The following is a 14,552-nucleotide window of genomic DNA, read 5'->3' on the forward strand; positions in this document are numbered from 1 at the left end:
AGGGCCGGCCCAGCCCCCGCACCTCACGCCTGACGGGCCTGCCTGGTGCCCATCTCCCCACTCCGTCTCCTGGGGCCCCCCAGGCTCTCAGAGCTGGGGGCACAGGCTGGAGGCCCAACGGTGCTGTGGGCTGTGGCACAGACCTCTGGGTGCTAACAAGTGTTTGGGGTCTCCTGCCCTTTCTCCTGCAGTAGTCCCTGCTGCGGGGTGGCGGCCAGTGACCAGCTCAAGGCCTCGGGGCCGCTGAGCACCAGGACCCTGGCGTGAGGAGCTGGCCCGTGCTGAGATGCAGGGTCTTTGGAGGCCTTGGACATATGGGCACCCAGGCCTACTGGGGGGCCCAGGAGCCCCTCCCTGACAGAGTGGAGGCTGGGCTTTGGCCCGTCTGGCTTCTGTGGGGGCAGCGGTAAGTCCCTGGCCTGGGAGCCCGGTGGGCTGCACTGGCTCTGCCGACACCCCTGGCCTGAGCCCTTCCCTCCTCCACGGCAGAGGCTGGGGCTGCTCTCGGTCCTCTCCCAGCTTCCTCTCCCCCAAGGTGCTGGTGAGGAATGCCCTCCACCTCTCCCCAGCCTCGGGCCTGTCCCTCCTCCCTCTTAGCCCCCCGCTCCCCCACAAGCCTTTGGTGTCCCCTGTTCCTGCTCCCCTTCCTCCACGTCAGCTCAGGCCTCTCCCTGGACAGACCTCATGGGGCCAGTAGCAGGGGGCCACTTCTCAGGGCCCCTGGCGTGGCCTGTGCTTCCCTGCAGGCTGGGTGGCACCTGTGGCAGGTGGAGAGACTGAGGCTGGGGCTCAACGTTCCCACCACACCCCCTGCCGGTGTCCGCCCCACTCTGGCCCGCGAATGTCCCCAGCAATTGTTGGCTCCGTGTCTGCCTTCGTGGCTCCGCTGCTTCGCTCTGCTCGTTCGTTAGCGCCTTATCTCCCTGCCCAGGCCTTCCAGGGAGGCGGACAAACAGGAACTGAGCGCTCTCTGCTCAAACAAGGGCGTGGCGGCTGCGAGGGGAGGCCTGGCCGGTCCAGGCTCCCGCTGGGCCTCCCCTCCCCGCTGCAGCCCGGTCAGCCCTCTGCCACCAGCCTCCACCCCTCTGGGTCATGGGACCCTCTTGCCCAGCCACGTCGAGGCTCTGTGGCGGGCCAAGCCCGCCCTGCCCAGCCTTCCCTTCCCCTCTGGCCGCAGATCTGAGCCAGCCCCTCAGAGGCTCTGGGGGGGACCGGAAGGACGGATGTGACGCCACAGGGGCACGTCCTGCTCTCTGGAGGCAGAGGCTCCCGTGGGCCGCGCCGTGCCTGCACCTCAGCCCCGGGCCACACAGGCTCAGGCCTAGAAGGCAGGTCTGTGGCTTCCTGCACCCCAGGGAGACAGCAGTTTCCTCAGAACCCCAACACCAGTGACTGGAGGCAGCAGCAAGTCAAAAGGTAACGAAATAAAGAACAAAAACTTCAAGTTGCTTCTACCAGACTTGGCTTGGGAATGTACGCTGGGGCCGTCCCCACTCCACGTGTCAGCACCCTGAACCCCCAGGCAGAAGCGGAAAGGCCCCAGACTCGTGTGTCGGCCCACCAGGGCGGTACGTATTCTCAGGCAAGTCACTGCTCTGAGCCTCAGTTTCCTCAACTAGACATTACAAGAATGAAGTCTCTTCAGGGCAGTATTGGCCCCAGCTTAAACCTGCAGGCTGCCTGGCCTAGAAGGCCCCCACCCTGGGCGAGCCCGGGGCAATGTCCCTCTCCCGGCCATGGGCCTTCACTCACCATCAATGATCTCCTCCTTCACCTTGTGAAGTTCTCTGACCACCTCCTCCAGGATCTCCTGTGGGAGCAGAGCGTCAAAGTGGAGGGACAGGCAGCGAGACAGGGGAGCTGGCCTTGGTGGGGACGTGGCAGAAGTGGTGGGCCTGCCGTGCCCCTCTCCAGAGCCGTAGCTCTCGCCCGTGCCCAAGACTCCTTGCGGCCCCTCGGCCGCCCTCCCCATGTCGAAGGCAGGGTGGCCGGGGACCCTGGGAACTCCTGCCGCCCACCAGCCTCCAGGTCTGCGTGGGCCTCGCTGGCCGCTCCTGGCCTCTGGGGGAAGGACACGCTCACCTGTTTCATCCGGTCCAGATCGAAGGCATCCAGGGCTACGTCATTGACGCCCCCGGCGGGCTTCATCCTGGGGAGAGTGGCAGGGCAGTGAGGGGATGGCAGGCCCGAGGCCCCCACGCTAGTGGCTGGCGTCGGCAGGAAAGCTGGGAGTGCCGGAGCCCGGTGCGGGGCCGCCTGCTCCCCTCTCCGCTGGGGAGTTTCCTGCTTCTTACCTACGGCCACCCCTCGGCTACCTGGAAAGGATCTTAACGCCCAGTTTCTACCGCAAGAGGGTCTCCACGGATCCTGGGACCATATTTCCCAACCCAAGAGCCAGTACTTGGGGGCCAACAGCGCTGCTGTGATTCGAGAGCTCTCGCACAGACGTGGCGACTCACGCCGGCCCTCGCTTCCCTGCACAGAACGCGGCAGTGACCCGCCCTCGTGGCGGGGTTTACGTTCCTGGCTAGAACTGAGGCTCAGGAAACCAGCAACAGTGGCATTAAGTACGTGACGTCACACAGGTAATGCCCGTCCTGGAGGCACCGGCTCCCGACACAAACCAGCACCCATGGCTCTGCGTGTGACTCCTTCAAGAAACAAACGTGGATGTGGCTTCTCGTTTGAGGTGGTTCTCACGGACTGTGCTGCTCTGACAGGTTTCTGCACCACGGTTAAGCGACGTGGATTTTAACGTTTCTCGCACACATATCCTCCCGGGAGAATCTTGGCAAAATGCTCATCTGACTATCTGGTCTTTTGAAAACACGACTGTGGTGCTGAGGGACCCAAGCTCTGCCCCGCACGGACAGAATGGCTGTGGGAGCCTGTGGTTTCAGGGACACGTACGTGGCCCGAGCCAGGTAGAAAGATCGTGGCTGTGACAGTGCAGGGCCATCTGGAGCAAGCGAGGAACATGTTCCCCACGGCCGAGGAGAGCGAGGATGAGAAATGAAGTGCTCCTGCACCAAGCGGGGGCCCAACACGTGTGTAATTAATTTGGGGTCCCTGGCTTCTCCAGGCCTGTTCCAGCGACTGGGCTGGGGACCGTGGGCTAAGCGCTTCCGCTGTAGGCCTCAGCCCGCCCTCTCTGCACACCTGGCGGCCCCCCATGACAAGCGCCGTATGCCCCATAAGCAAGGCTGCGGGGATGGGTCAGTGGCACACACCCCCTTTGCAGCCATCTGGGAAATGAGAGACCAGATTTGTCTTGGAACTGGAGCGAGACCCCATTTCAGGTAGGAATGGCCTTGACGATGCTCCTGGCCACTGAGAACGGGGCAGCCCACCCTCACTCCAGCAGGACACGGCTGGCTCTGCTGGGGGGAGGGGTGCTGCAGGCTCGCCCCCGGCTGCTGCACCTGTTCCAGGTCCCCGCTCTGTTCTGGTCACCTTCCCCCGCCTGGCTCCCGGCACGGCCCCTGTGCCTACAGCTCTCTGACCGGGGCCTGCACACGGACTACGATGCAGACTAACCTCATTCCACCCCCCAGCTACACTGCCTGCTGTCTGTCCTTTGAACTTTGGGCCCAGGGCCTTGGCACTTACCATTCCTTCAGCTTGGACAGCTGTCCCCACAGCCTCTGCCTGGCAGCTTCCTTCTCCAGGCCGGCTCAAACGCCCCCTCCCTAAAGCACCTTGTCCACCACGTGGCCCTTTACGCCTTCTCGGGAGCCCCCCCCCCCGGACCCACAGCTGTCTGGTTTACATGAGCTCTCTGGGCGCAGGGACTGTCCCCAGCACACAGCTGGCTGACTGCCGCGACCACTCTGTCCACCTGCATTGGGCACAGCTGTTCTGCCAGTGCCAGGCTGGAGTTCTGTGCTCATCATCTGTCCTGCTCTGTGACAAGAGTTGTTTCCCTTCACTTTGGGGTAGGCAACGGAGACGTTTCTTGTGCAGGTTCTAGAGGTCTTCAAATTCAGGCCACACTTGGGCCGTGGTACTGTGTGTCCATTTTGTTTCTGACTCTTTGGGGAACCTCAGTTCCAAACACCCTGTCCTGTTGTCACACCAGCGTTTGGTTTGGGAAATATGGTCAGCAGATCTGTGGGGAAGCCGGCTGTGGCTGCTGCGCGTGGGGATGGAGGTGAGCTGGCGGAGCGCGAGCAGGGTGCCGGGCTGGGCTGCGGCCAGCGAGCACATTGCACGTTCCACTGTTGTTCACCTGCGCCCGCCCCGCCGCCGTCCCGTGTGAGGGACCAACAGCCCTCACTGTACTGGGGAAATGGAGGCCTGGAGAGGTCGCCTAACTTGCCCAATGTCACGCTTAGCGAGTCGAAAGCTGGATTCGAGCTCAGCCCCACTTCGCTGCCACTTTGGACAGGTGGTTCCCTTCCAGGGGCCCGGCCTGGCCTCTCCTCGCGGGGAGGAGGGGAAGCAGCTGACCTGTACAAGCCCAAGTCCCTCCAGCTCTGCCTTTCCCCAGGTCTGAAAGAAAAGATCCCCTTCCCAGAGCAAGCTGCTGAATGCCAGACATGAGACAGGGTTCAGGGGTATGTTAGTCAGGGGACAGGAGACAGAGGAGGCCCCAGAGACTGGGGGACAGTGGGCAGGAGGGTTGTTCGGTACCTAGAGTGAGGCTGCGACTGAAGGGGGCTCTTAGCTTCGGGGCTCTTTGCCACAGACGGGGTTCTACAGCAACGGAACGAAACAGACACGTGAGCCGGCGCCAGCACCCGCCTCTGCCCCACCAGTCACCGCTGGGGCCTCCCCAGGGCAGCTCACCTGGACAGTAACGAGGACACAGGTTTCTCCACCGAGTTGCTCCGCTCCCAGGGCTTCCGGCCAGCCTCTGTCAGTTCATTTCATGGACGAAGAGCCTCAGAGCTGAGAGGACTCAGCGGCCACCCCAACCCCCTGAGCACCCCAGACAAGAAGTGCCCCCATGCCAAGGGTGCAGAGCCCCCAGCGGGAAGGTCTGCCTCGAGTGGAGCTGCAATCTGGCTCCTTGTTTTCAGTCCCCCTCTGGCCCAGGGCAGCCCCTTGAGGGTGGCAGATGGCACTGTTGTCACCCTGTGTTTCTTCCACTCCAGGACTCAAGCTCCTGTTCCCTTGACCTGGTTGACCTTGACTTGTGACCTGGTTTCAAGTCCTTTCACCATGCTTGGGTCTCTCCGTGGAATGTGAACCAGCTGGTAAGGGAGCCAGCGACACCAGCAACGGGGTGAGCGGGCAGCAGAACCCCTCCCCCAGGCACTCCCAGGGCAGCCTGTGTCCCCATCTGCTGTGGGACCCTGGAGCCCACTGGCACCGTTAGTCGACTGCCCTCCTCGGTCTGCCCCCCACACCGCATCTGGCTCTTTCTCACCCTGGGCTTTGCAAGCTGGTTTGTCTTTTCTTTTTTAAGGTAAGTGGTATCAGATTGTATTTCATTCTGCTGCAAGGGATTTGTTGACTTGAATTCACTGACTTTGCAGGCTGGCCAAGGGCAGAAGACAAAATCCCTAGGGCTAGGGGGGAAGCACTCGCCCGAGACCCTGCAGGCTGACTGCAGGTCTGAGGCAGTTCTCCTCAAAGCCACCTTCTGGGATGGGCGCTGGGCCTGCAGGCAGACGTGGGGCCACAGGAGCATGGGCTCCAGGGCTATGACCTTGAGCAAACCACACACGGCTACAGCCTCCTAATAGGAAACCACTCAGCCCACTCACTGGGCTATTATAATTAGCAGACGAGGGCAGGGACATTGTTCATGTTCATTGGCCAAGAAGCTATGGATTCTGGCAAATCAATGTGCCAGGCAAAGTTCTAGAAAGAGAGGACGTAGCCCGCAGCCTCAGGAGGGAGGCAGTTATGGCTGGTGCAGGCACGGAGCATGCCCAGGGAGAAGAGCAGACAGCTGGCAAGAGTCTCCCTGCCCAGGGTAGGGCGGCCTAACCCCCTGCACCTCTCCTCGCCCTGCTCTCGAGCACAGGCCTGGCACAGAGGAGACGCTGCACAGATGTTTGTTGAATGACTGAACAACTGGCCCATCACACTCTCTTAATTACACCCCCTCTACCATGGCTCAGATGGGGAGACACCTGAGCAAGGTAAGGGCTATGTTTCTGGTGGAGTAAGTTCCACTGGTGATCTCTATAACGTCCGTGCTTAGTTGGCACTGCACTGGGAGGCAGGTTTAAACATCCCTCTTAGAAGTGCTGGGCCCAGCCTGCACTTGGGAGCCCTGGGTGTACTTTTCCACAACTGGACACATGCTCAGGCAAGTGCCTTCCCTTGTGAGGGACTCGGGGTCCTGGTGAGAGACAAGGTGACACGGTAGGTCACCCTGGGGAGCATCGTGGTCAGTTTGCTCTAGCAATTCCAGCCTGCTCGGGGGACTCGCAGGAGCTGGGCTCCCTCACACGTTCAGCCCAGTGGTTGGAACAGATTACCTTCTTCTAAGCGTCCCTCCCTCCCCCACTAAGACCTTGTGCCCTGGGGTCAGGATGGCGCCCTCTTACCTGAGGAGTTAGGTGGCTGGCTGGATGCTCGGGTCCCTGGAGATGGGGAGGTGCTAGGATCTTCCTAAAATGGAAGAGAAAGGCTCTTCTGTTACAGTCTGCCCACGAAGGCTGCTTGGGGCTGGGGCAGGATACCTTTGGACAAGGTCATTTATAAAACCTGTTTTCCAACGGTTCTCACTGAATATATACTACTTTTACAATTAGCAAAACAATAAATATTTAAAATTGAAAAGCGTGGGCAAAGCCAGGCTAGGGGAGGCTGCAGGGCGGTACAGGCTCTCTGCAGAGTGGTGCAGAGCTGCCTGCTGGCCCTCAAGCCCCTCCCCAGCCCGGAGCCCGGGTGGGCCAGATGCCTCCCAGATGCCTGCTGTCTCCACGGCTCAGCACCCCTGGTGTGACTCACCCCCTCGCTGTGCAGCGCTTGCCTTGCTCGCCAGCAGCCCCACCCCACTGTCCACTCCCACCCTTCTGTGGCCATGAAGGCTGGGGGGGTGGCCAGGCAGGACCCACCGGAGGACCCTGGCCTACTCTTCTCAGGGCCCGGTGACAGGACCAGATGTCTGGCTGACACTAGAGGCTGCTGTGGGTCCCCTGGCGGCAGGTGGGATCTTCCAGGCCTGCAGTGAGTGAGGGTCTACTCAGAGCTGCCCACAGGCTCAGCTGATGTCCTAGGGACCTGTTTGTGGAAGACCCCAGATGTACCTCATTTCTCTTTTACAAAAAGAAGAGGAAGCAATCTACTCTAAACTTCATGTCCATCCCCAGCCAGTCCACAGGTTCATCAATGTTGCTGCCCAAATGACAGCTGTAAAATTGAGTTCTGACCTCACAACCCCTCTGTTGAGAGCCTCTGAAGCCGCCTGGCTGCTTGACAGGGCAGGGGCAGCCCTGTGCAGCCCGCCTGGCCCTCCAGCTCCACCTCTAGCCAGCTCTCCCCTGCCCCCCGGCCCTGCACAGCCCACTCTGTGCCTTTGCCCACGATGCCCTCCCTGCCATGCTTCTTTTGTTTAAATAATACCTGTTTGTTCTCCATTAATTATAAACTTAGTACATGTTCACTGAAGAGAATTTGGAAATACTGAAAAGTATAAAAAGGAAAATAAAAGCCAGCCACCGGGGTTTCTCCCTCATACTGTGCTTGCCCTGCACTCTCAGAAGCCAGTTCCAGTGTGAGCCAGCAGTGACCAGGGGCCTAAAGAAAGAAATGACAGGTGTCCAAGGAAGACAGCACCATCCTTGGGATTGCAGGGTTCAAGAATGCTTCTCTTCCAGAAGTTGCTGGGATCTGGAATCCATTCCTCCTGCAGGGGGAGGAGCGTGGCTTTAAGTGTGCCGGAGCTGGCGCTCCACACCAGCAGTTGCCCGGGAGGAGCCCGTGCTGGCTCACAGGCCCGTGTGCTGCTGTCTGGGCACCTGGGACTATCCTGCGGCTCCCAGACACACAGGCCTCCACGATTTCAGAAATTCATGGCGAGTTAGTTGGCTGAACTCCACCGTGTGCGCAAGGCACGGGGACAGCAGGAGAGTGAGAAGCCCAAGCCCGGCCTTCCTGGGGCCTATGCTGGCGGAGAGAGTGAGTCTGCGCGAGCCATTGTGTGTGCACTCAGGACCAAGTAGCGGGGAGCCTTGCCCGACCTGGGGTGGGGGAGGCTATGTTTTAGGGAGTAAGGTTTACGCAGAGAAGTGCAGGCCGGGGAGGAGCTGGGGAGGCAGAAGGGCCCGTATGTGCCCAGGGCAGTGATGAGAGGAGCACATGGGCCGGAGGGCTGGGGCCCCAGGACAGCACCAGCCTGGCCCTGCCGGGGAAGGCGAGGCAGGGGTATGCACTGGCCTCTGGCAGTTGTATTTCTGCTCTCGTTCCGCACTGAGGCGTAACCTTGATGCTGTTTGTATTAACAGTTAAGGTCTAAACTTAGCGGTGTCAGTAGGGGTCTATTTTTACAGGAAAAGTTTAACACAGCGGACAAAGAATTGCCACCTTAGGTGGAAGCAGGTGCTGGGGGCTCCGTGGTGCTAGGCCAGGCTCTGGGATGCCCGCTAAGGACAAGAGCCAGGGGTTCCAAAGTGCTTTTCCATGACTTACCTGCAGCTCCTGCTGGAATGGATGGACTCAAGGGGAATCGTTAGGAACAGAAATAATTTGAAAATGAAAGCTGCCCCGGGCTTCCCCAGACTTTCTGTACCACAGGTGTACCTTCTGCCCCCTCAGGTGCCTTGCTGAGGCCCTGGTTTGTCTGAGCTTCCTGGGGCTCCTGGGCAGGCGAGGGGGCCCCATTGTGCTTTGCAAGGGCTCCAGGCTTCTCCTGCACAGCACTTCTGGGGCAAGACTTGCTTTTCTGCCTGCTTCTCCGTTAGGGTAGAGCCGTGTCTGGCAGGGGAACACTCCCTGAGCACAGACCTGCTGCCAGGGCTCCGGGGCGCAGCAGCAAGCCCCACAGAGGCCCTCCTGCCCTTCCTATAATCCCCCAATGAAGTGCCGATCACATGGATGGCCAAACCAGGTACAACTCAGTGCCCCAAAGGCCTGGCTTGGGACCAGGGAGCCTGCCCGGGAGATTTACGTCTATCTGGGAGGGGGTGGCGGCACGGGTGCTCACCGTTTGGCTTTCATCTTCCCTTTTGTCAGCTGGCCTGTCTGTCTGGGAGGCTGCTTTTCTCCTAGACACAGGAGGGAAGGGAGAAGATACAGTTAGCTCCTTAAGCTTCTCACACGGCCCCAACTCCGCCGCCTCCACGCAGTTCCCAGCCCTGTGATGGAAACGAAGATGTCTGCTTTTTGTGCAGGAGGTGGCTCGTCCAGGCGCTCGCCTGGTCAGGAGGCACGCCCGGGTGAGTGTCCCGGTTTCTGTGCTCATCTATAACCTGGCATACGAAACTGGTCTGAGCAGGGAGGCTGGGGTTGGGGATGTCCCTATCTCTAGCACGACTGGCGACAGCCACAGCACCTGAGGGAGGGAGGAGTCGGCTGCACCTTGTCCAGGCTCCTGGGGGCCTGGGCTTGGCTGAACAGCAGCTGTTCCCAGGACACTGTAGGCGTGGCCACATGGGACAGGGAGGCGCCTCTCGGGGTTGCGGTCTGTCTGTCCCACAGGTCAGGGCTGTGGGAGCCTCTGCTGCAGGCTCGGGGCACGCAGACCCACCAGCTGTGGGAGGGAGGAAGACATTTCTTCTACTACCACAGAAGCCCTCCTATCTTGCAACCGTCACTCCAGCCATGCCTCCCCCAGTCTGGAACCCCACTAAGAACCTGGACTCGCTCAGAAAAGGGAAGACTTTGAATAGCTCCAAGGGATGCCCTATAGTCAGTCCACACTGTCCCCACAGGTACGAACCCCCTTTTCTTTCTTTTTTTTTTTTTTCAAACTGTCCACAGTACTTGTTAATTGTTTATTTACCCAGAGAAACTACTTCTCAGCCAACACAGGCCTGCCTGGCTAGTCCCTTGGCCCAGGAACCGGGGGGTCATCCTTGACACCAACTTCTTGTCACAGTAAGCCTGATCCATTCTACCTCTGAATTTTACTGCCAATCTTTTTCCTACCGTCACTTCCAACACCTTCCTGCAAGTCACCATCACCTCCTCCTGTACTACACTAGCCTCCTGCCTGGTCTACCCACTGCCACTTCGCCGCACTACCCTCCTGCCCAGCAGCCCGCGTCCGCGAGCCCTCCCACTCCCGCAGGTGTTCCCCAACAGCGCTCCGCACGCGCTCACTTCCCCCCTGTCCTCCCGTGCTGGGAAGGAGACTCTCAGCTGCACGCTCTCGGAGGCGGGAGACTAGCTCTGGGAGAACTGGCATTCAAAGCAGCCGCTCCCTCTGCACCCGCGTGGTCAGCTCCACCCAGCATCCATCACCAAGGCGGATTGCAAAGAGCAGCCGGCGCGAGCTGCTGGCTGTGCACACCGCACGTTTGTTCTCAGTAGGGCCTCGACTCCCCCACCAGCACTGGCGTCTCCCTGGCTCCTGGCAACACCGGCTTTTTCCTGTTCTCAGAGAGAAAGGTGCTTCCTCCAGTTTGGTCTACCCCGTCTACATCAGGCTGTTACCGTCACCTCACTGGTTCTGGGCTTGGGGAAAGCGTTAAGTTTCTTTCCAGAAGCCCCTCTTCAGCTCTCTGAGATGGAGGCCAACAGCCCTGCACAGCAAGGCCCTCTCTTCCAGCCTCACTTTGGGTCCATGTCCAATTCTCCAGGCACAGTGTGTGTCAGCCTTCCAGCTGCTTTGACACTGCTGCTGCCCCTCTGCGGTTCCTCCTGCACCGCCCGCTCTGCCCCTGCCTCGGCCCAGAGAACTGTACTCGCCCTTCTGTGAGGCCCCCCGGCTCTCTCCCTCAGTGAACCGTTCCTACTTTTTGCAGCCAGTCAACCCTGGCATGCCTGGATTTACTACTATATAAAATGCCCTCCTGTTTTGGTGATTTAGGTATGCCCAGGCGCAGGCGAGGCCTGTGCTGGGGCTCCGCCTTGCCACTCCCTGACACTCAGGGCGGGTTCCCCAGGCCCTGCCTCTGTTCTGAGGTGCTGGAGCAGCTGCTGCACTTGGTGGCCCCTGTCTCCTCACTTTATCCTCAGGGCACCATGCACATTTGATGAGATGAATTGGGAACATGCTGTGAAGACCTCGGTACACACAGAGTTCCCACTTGGCTTAGCAGCTGGGAGGGCCAGGAGAACGGAGAAGGGGGGGAGTCTCCAAGGGAGCAGGACTGCTACATGGCTTCCTCTGTTCCCACAGGGGAGGCTGCTCCTGGGCCCTGTGGTGTCCAGGCGAGCCATGACGTTGGTAGCTCTAGGTCAGCACAGTTCGCAGGCCAAGCAACATTTAAAAATAAAATCCAAGCTTTGCATCTCTTTTGAGAAAGATCTGTATGATCTCTTTCTTTCAGCTGGGGGTCAACAAAGAGTCACAGTGACAGGCTGATGGCCTTGGGCAGCTGGAGCCACATCTGCGAGTGTGATGGAGAAGTGGATACCCAGGTCCCAGGCTCAGAGCCCAGCACGACCTGGATGGAACTGTCCTCTGTCCGCCTCTCTGGGCTCCTGCCACTCCACAGTTCCTTCTCCTGCACCCTTCACAGGTTCCCCTGGAGGACCAGGCGCCTTCATCACACACGCACCACAGTGTCCTCTGTCAGCTCTAGCACTGGATCACATCTTGCTTCTGTTGGGATCTTAAGTGCAGAGACTGTTCCTTTCCCTCTGAATTTATCTCTGCTCGGGACAGGGCCAGTACCCGCAGATGCTTCAGCAGATACCTGCTAAACTAAAACGAGGGAGCCAGGGCTGGAGTGCTCCTCTGGCTTGCTGCCTCAGAAGCCCTTCAGAAGGGAAAACTTAAGTAACAGTTGCCCCTGCTTGGTTGAAGCTGGGTGACACAGGATTCTGGGGCCAAGGAAGATTCTTCATGCAGTGCTGAGAGACAGGGGTGTCCCGACAGGCATGCTGAGTTTGGGGAGGTATAAAGACCTACCTTTTGGCCAGCAGTTTGTTCATTTCCTCCATGAGACCGCCTCCGCCGCCCCCACTGCTTGCCCGGTTGGCATCGGACTTTGAGGTCCCGCTGGGACTGGAGCCTCCCGATGCATCTTCTGGCTGAGGGTAAAGGACGCCATGTTTTAGACCCTGGTGCTGACGGCAGGACGAGTAGCAGCAAGGATGTGAGAGGACACAGGGGACCACATGTGTACATGTGACTCCTACAATGGCACTGCTATGAGAGACCTCAGGAGGCATCTAGTTCAGCATCTCCCAATCCCACAGGGGAAAAAACCAGGACCGAGCTGGGACAAGGCCTGGCCAGGCCTGCATGCCATGCTCATGGTCAGTGCCCTTGCCGAGACCAGCCGTGACCTGAGGCAGGGGAGACGACTCTGTGGGAAGGAAACAAGATTTAAGCCAAAGACCTGTTCAGGGGCAATTTTCTTTCAACCACAGCCCCCCTCGGCCTCGCTCCACAGTGTGTGAGGAAGGGTCAGGGCAGACACAGCCGGGTGACTGATTTCCACGAGATGACTTGGTACAGCGGAAAGGCAATGGACTTAGATTCAGGAGACCCAGGGCTTGAGTCCAAACTGCAATTTATAAACTGTGTGATGTGAACGCATTATGTAAACTCTCTGTGTCTCAGTTTCCTCACCTATAAAGCGGAGACAGTCTTGCCCTGCTTACGAAGGTCACTGTGGGGACCAACAGCAGTTGTGTATCTAAAGCACCTCGTAATTCACAAAGTGCTGTCCTGTGTGTTTTCTCGTTTAATGACAACTGGCAGAGGGACAGCTAGGCTTGGGGAGGGTAGTGCACACTCAGCATCTTACAGACGAGGGGAGGACACAGGGGAGCTCTGCAGACGGCATGAGGACCCCCAGCCCCAGCCCCACCCCATGCCCAGGGATGCTTACCCGCTGGACTCTCCTCAGCTTGGCCCCGGCTAGGGCGGCGGCCAGTCCTGACATGGAGCTCTCGTCGTGGCTGGCCCCCGGGGCTCCTCCGGCTGGCAGTGGGGGTGGGGGCGGTGGGGTGGCTCCCGTGGGTGGAGGCGGGACAGGGGGTGGGGGTGGGGGTGGAGGCCCACTACATGAAAGGGGGGCGCTGGCTGCAGAAGAGGGATGCCCCGGTGGGAGGATGGGCCCTGAAATGCAACAGGGGGGCTCAGCCAGCCTCCAGCACCAGCTGGGGCCTGAGCCTGCTGCTCTCACCTCAGGTCCCTGGGGAGAAGGACAGAGGGCAGCCTGCTCCTCAGAGGGACGAGGAGCAGCTCCAGGGTTGCTTCCTCCAGGAAGCCCCCATGGAATGAACTTGGCCCTGGCACAGTTACTTCCTGCTCTGGTCTCCTTAGCACTCGGGCCCAGGCTGGACCCACAGTCTCATATACTCAGTGATCCTGAGCTCAGCCGACTGCTCTTGCTCCAGTCGTGCTCCGCCAGTGCCTTTTCTCTTCTCTGTGCCTTCTAAGTACCTGGCGCCCCCTCGGCAGGAGTTGTTCTGAGATGCAACTGTGACTGTCCCCTTGGCCTTTGCGGACTGTGGCAGGTAACTAGAGTCCCAGGGCCAACTGGGAGCATAGGTCAGGACACAATGCGGGGTGCAGGGCTCCACCTTCTGTCTGTCCAAACCCCACCCCTGTCACCTGAGCCTCGGTTTTGTGTCAGGCACCGTGCTAGGCGCTGAGGTGCAACGGCCACAGGCCACCGTAATGCTCACAGCCTGGGAGGGAACAGGCAGTCAAAGAACCACACAGGCGAGTGCAGATCTGGGACTGTGGCAAGCTGACAAGTGCTACCAAGAGCAGGCACGCGGTGCTATGCGGGCACACAAAGAGGGGCTCCACGCTGGCCAGAGTTCACGGGAGGATTCCTTATGCCACCACGAGGGAGCAGGGCTGTGGCGGGAGAGCAGGGGTTGAGTCAGGTGAGGTGGTGAGTGGGAGGAAGGAGGAAGGGGACAGGCCGTGCTTGCGAGGCACTGGGAGGCAGGTGGGTACTGGGCTGTTCCAGCAGTGACGGGGACAGGGACACGATGACGGCATCAGACCTGCATTAGAAATGCAGAGTGGCCAGAGGGGAGCAGGAGCCTGCGAGGAGGGCCCGCAGTGTCTGGGTGAGAGGTGATGGCATCGGTCAGCATCTCACAAGTAGGTGCTCCAGCGGGGGCTTGGTTTTCTCATCAGTAAAATGGGATAATAGTCACCTGCTCACTTCATAGGGCATTTGAGAAAATTAAACAAGACAAAGGATATGAAAGCACTTGGTAAATTATAAAGTCCTGTACCTATCAATGAACATTAGAACTTCTAGAAACCCCTTTCCTCCTCCTTCAACGTGTTAAGTTCCATTCAATGTCCGAGGCTGAAGCTTAGCAACACTCTGGGAAGTCTTCTCTGACCCGGGTGGATTGGGACCCTCTTGTCTGCCGTCAGCACCCTGCACTTGGCCACAGTGTGCACCAGACGGTATTGTCAAGTGTCGGTTCTTTAGCCTCCTTGACTGGACGATGGGCTCCCTGGGGGTAGGGCTGTGTCTTGTCTGCCTTGTCCATGGTTGCATCCC

General features: G+C 59.5%; 2 protein-coding genes across 24 annotated transcripts in view; one reads left to right on the forward strand and one right to left on the reverse strand.

Annotated features, from left to right (window-relative positions):
* EVL (Enah/Vasp-like) overlaps nt 1-14,552 on the reverse strand; it is a 175,692-nt gene that overhangs the window by 568 nt on the left and 160,572 nt on the right. For all 3 annotated transcript variants that reach the window (XM_045560798.1, XM_045560778.1, XM_045560788.1), the window contains exons 6-13: nt 12,906-13,135; nt 11,978-12,099; nt 9,104-9,164; nt 6,504-6,567; nt 4,789-4,855; nt 4,633-4,695; nt 2,083-2,149; nt 1,753-1,810 (exon numbers count right to left, since the gene is read on the reverse strand). In XM_045560798.1, the coding sequence (XP_045416754.1) occupies nt 1,753-1,810; nt 2,083-2,149; nt 4,633-4,695; nt 4,789-4,855; nt 6,504-6,567; nt 9,104-9,164; nt 11,978-12,099; nt 12,906-13,135 (732 nt within the window). The remainder of the gene's footprint in view (nt 1-1,752; nt 1,811-2,082; nt 2,150-4,632; nt 4,696-4,788; nt 4,856-6,503; nt 6,568-9,103; nt 9,165-11,977; nt 12,100-12,905; nt 13,136-14,552) is intronic.
* Nucleotides 168-12,734, forward strand: LOC123644611. 21 transcript variants are annotated; one of them, XM_045560841.1, is made up of 8 exons: nt 171-5,410; nt 5,975-6,092; nt 7,272-8,079; nt 8,862-9,007; nt 9,133-9,830; nt 9,922-9,996; nt 10,429-10,509; nt 11,394-12,734. In XM_045560841.1, exons 5-8 carry the CDS (start codon nt 9,412-9,414, stop codon nt 11,767-11,769), a joined length of 951 nt encoding a protein of 316 aa, XP_045416797.1. In that variant the 5' UTR covers nt 171-5,410; nt 5,975-6,092; nt 7,272-8,079; nt 8,862-9,007; nt 9,133-9,411; the 3' UTR covers nt 11,770-12,734. The 21 variants fall into 21 exon arrangements, 12 of the variants coding, with proteins under 12 accessions (XP_045416797.1, XP_045416827.1, XP_045416784.1 ...); XM_045560871.1 differs by having other exon boundaries at nt 171-5,198; XM_045560828.1 differs by having other exon boundaries at nt 171-4,979; nt 5,097-6,092.

Source organism: Lemur catta, chromosome 1, assembly GCF_020740605.2.
Source record: "Lemur catta isolate mLemCat1 chromosome 1, mLemCat1.pri, whole genome shotgun sequence".
Lineage (NCBI taxonomy): Eukaryota > Metazoa > Chordata > Mammalia > Primates > Lemuridae > Lemur > Lemur catta.

Excerpts from the sequence above, each read along its gene's own strand:
- LOC123644611 (XM_045560819.1), top strand. The coding sequence starts at position 9,412 with ATGTCCCTATCTCTAGCACGACTGGCGACAGCCACAGCACCTGAGGGA. Across the intron at positions 9,831-9,921 it reads AGTCCACACTGTCCCCACAG|CCAACACAGGCCTGCCTGGC; the intron begins GTACGAACCCCC and ends ACTACTTCTCAG. Across the intron at positions 9,997-10,428 it reads GACACCAACTTCTTGTCACA|TAGGGCCTCGACTCCCCCAC; the intron begins GTAAGCCTGATC and ends GTTTGTTCTCAG.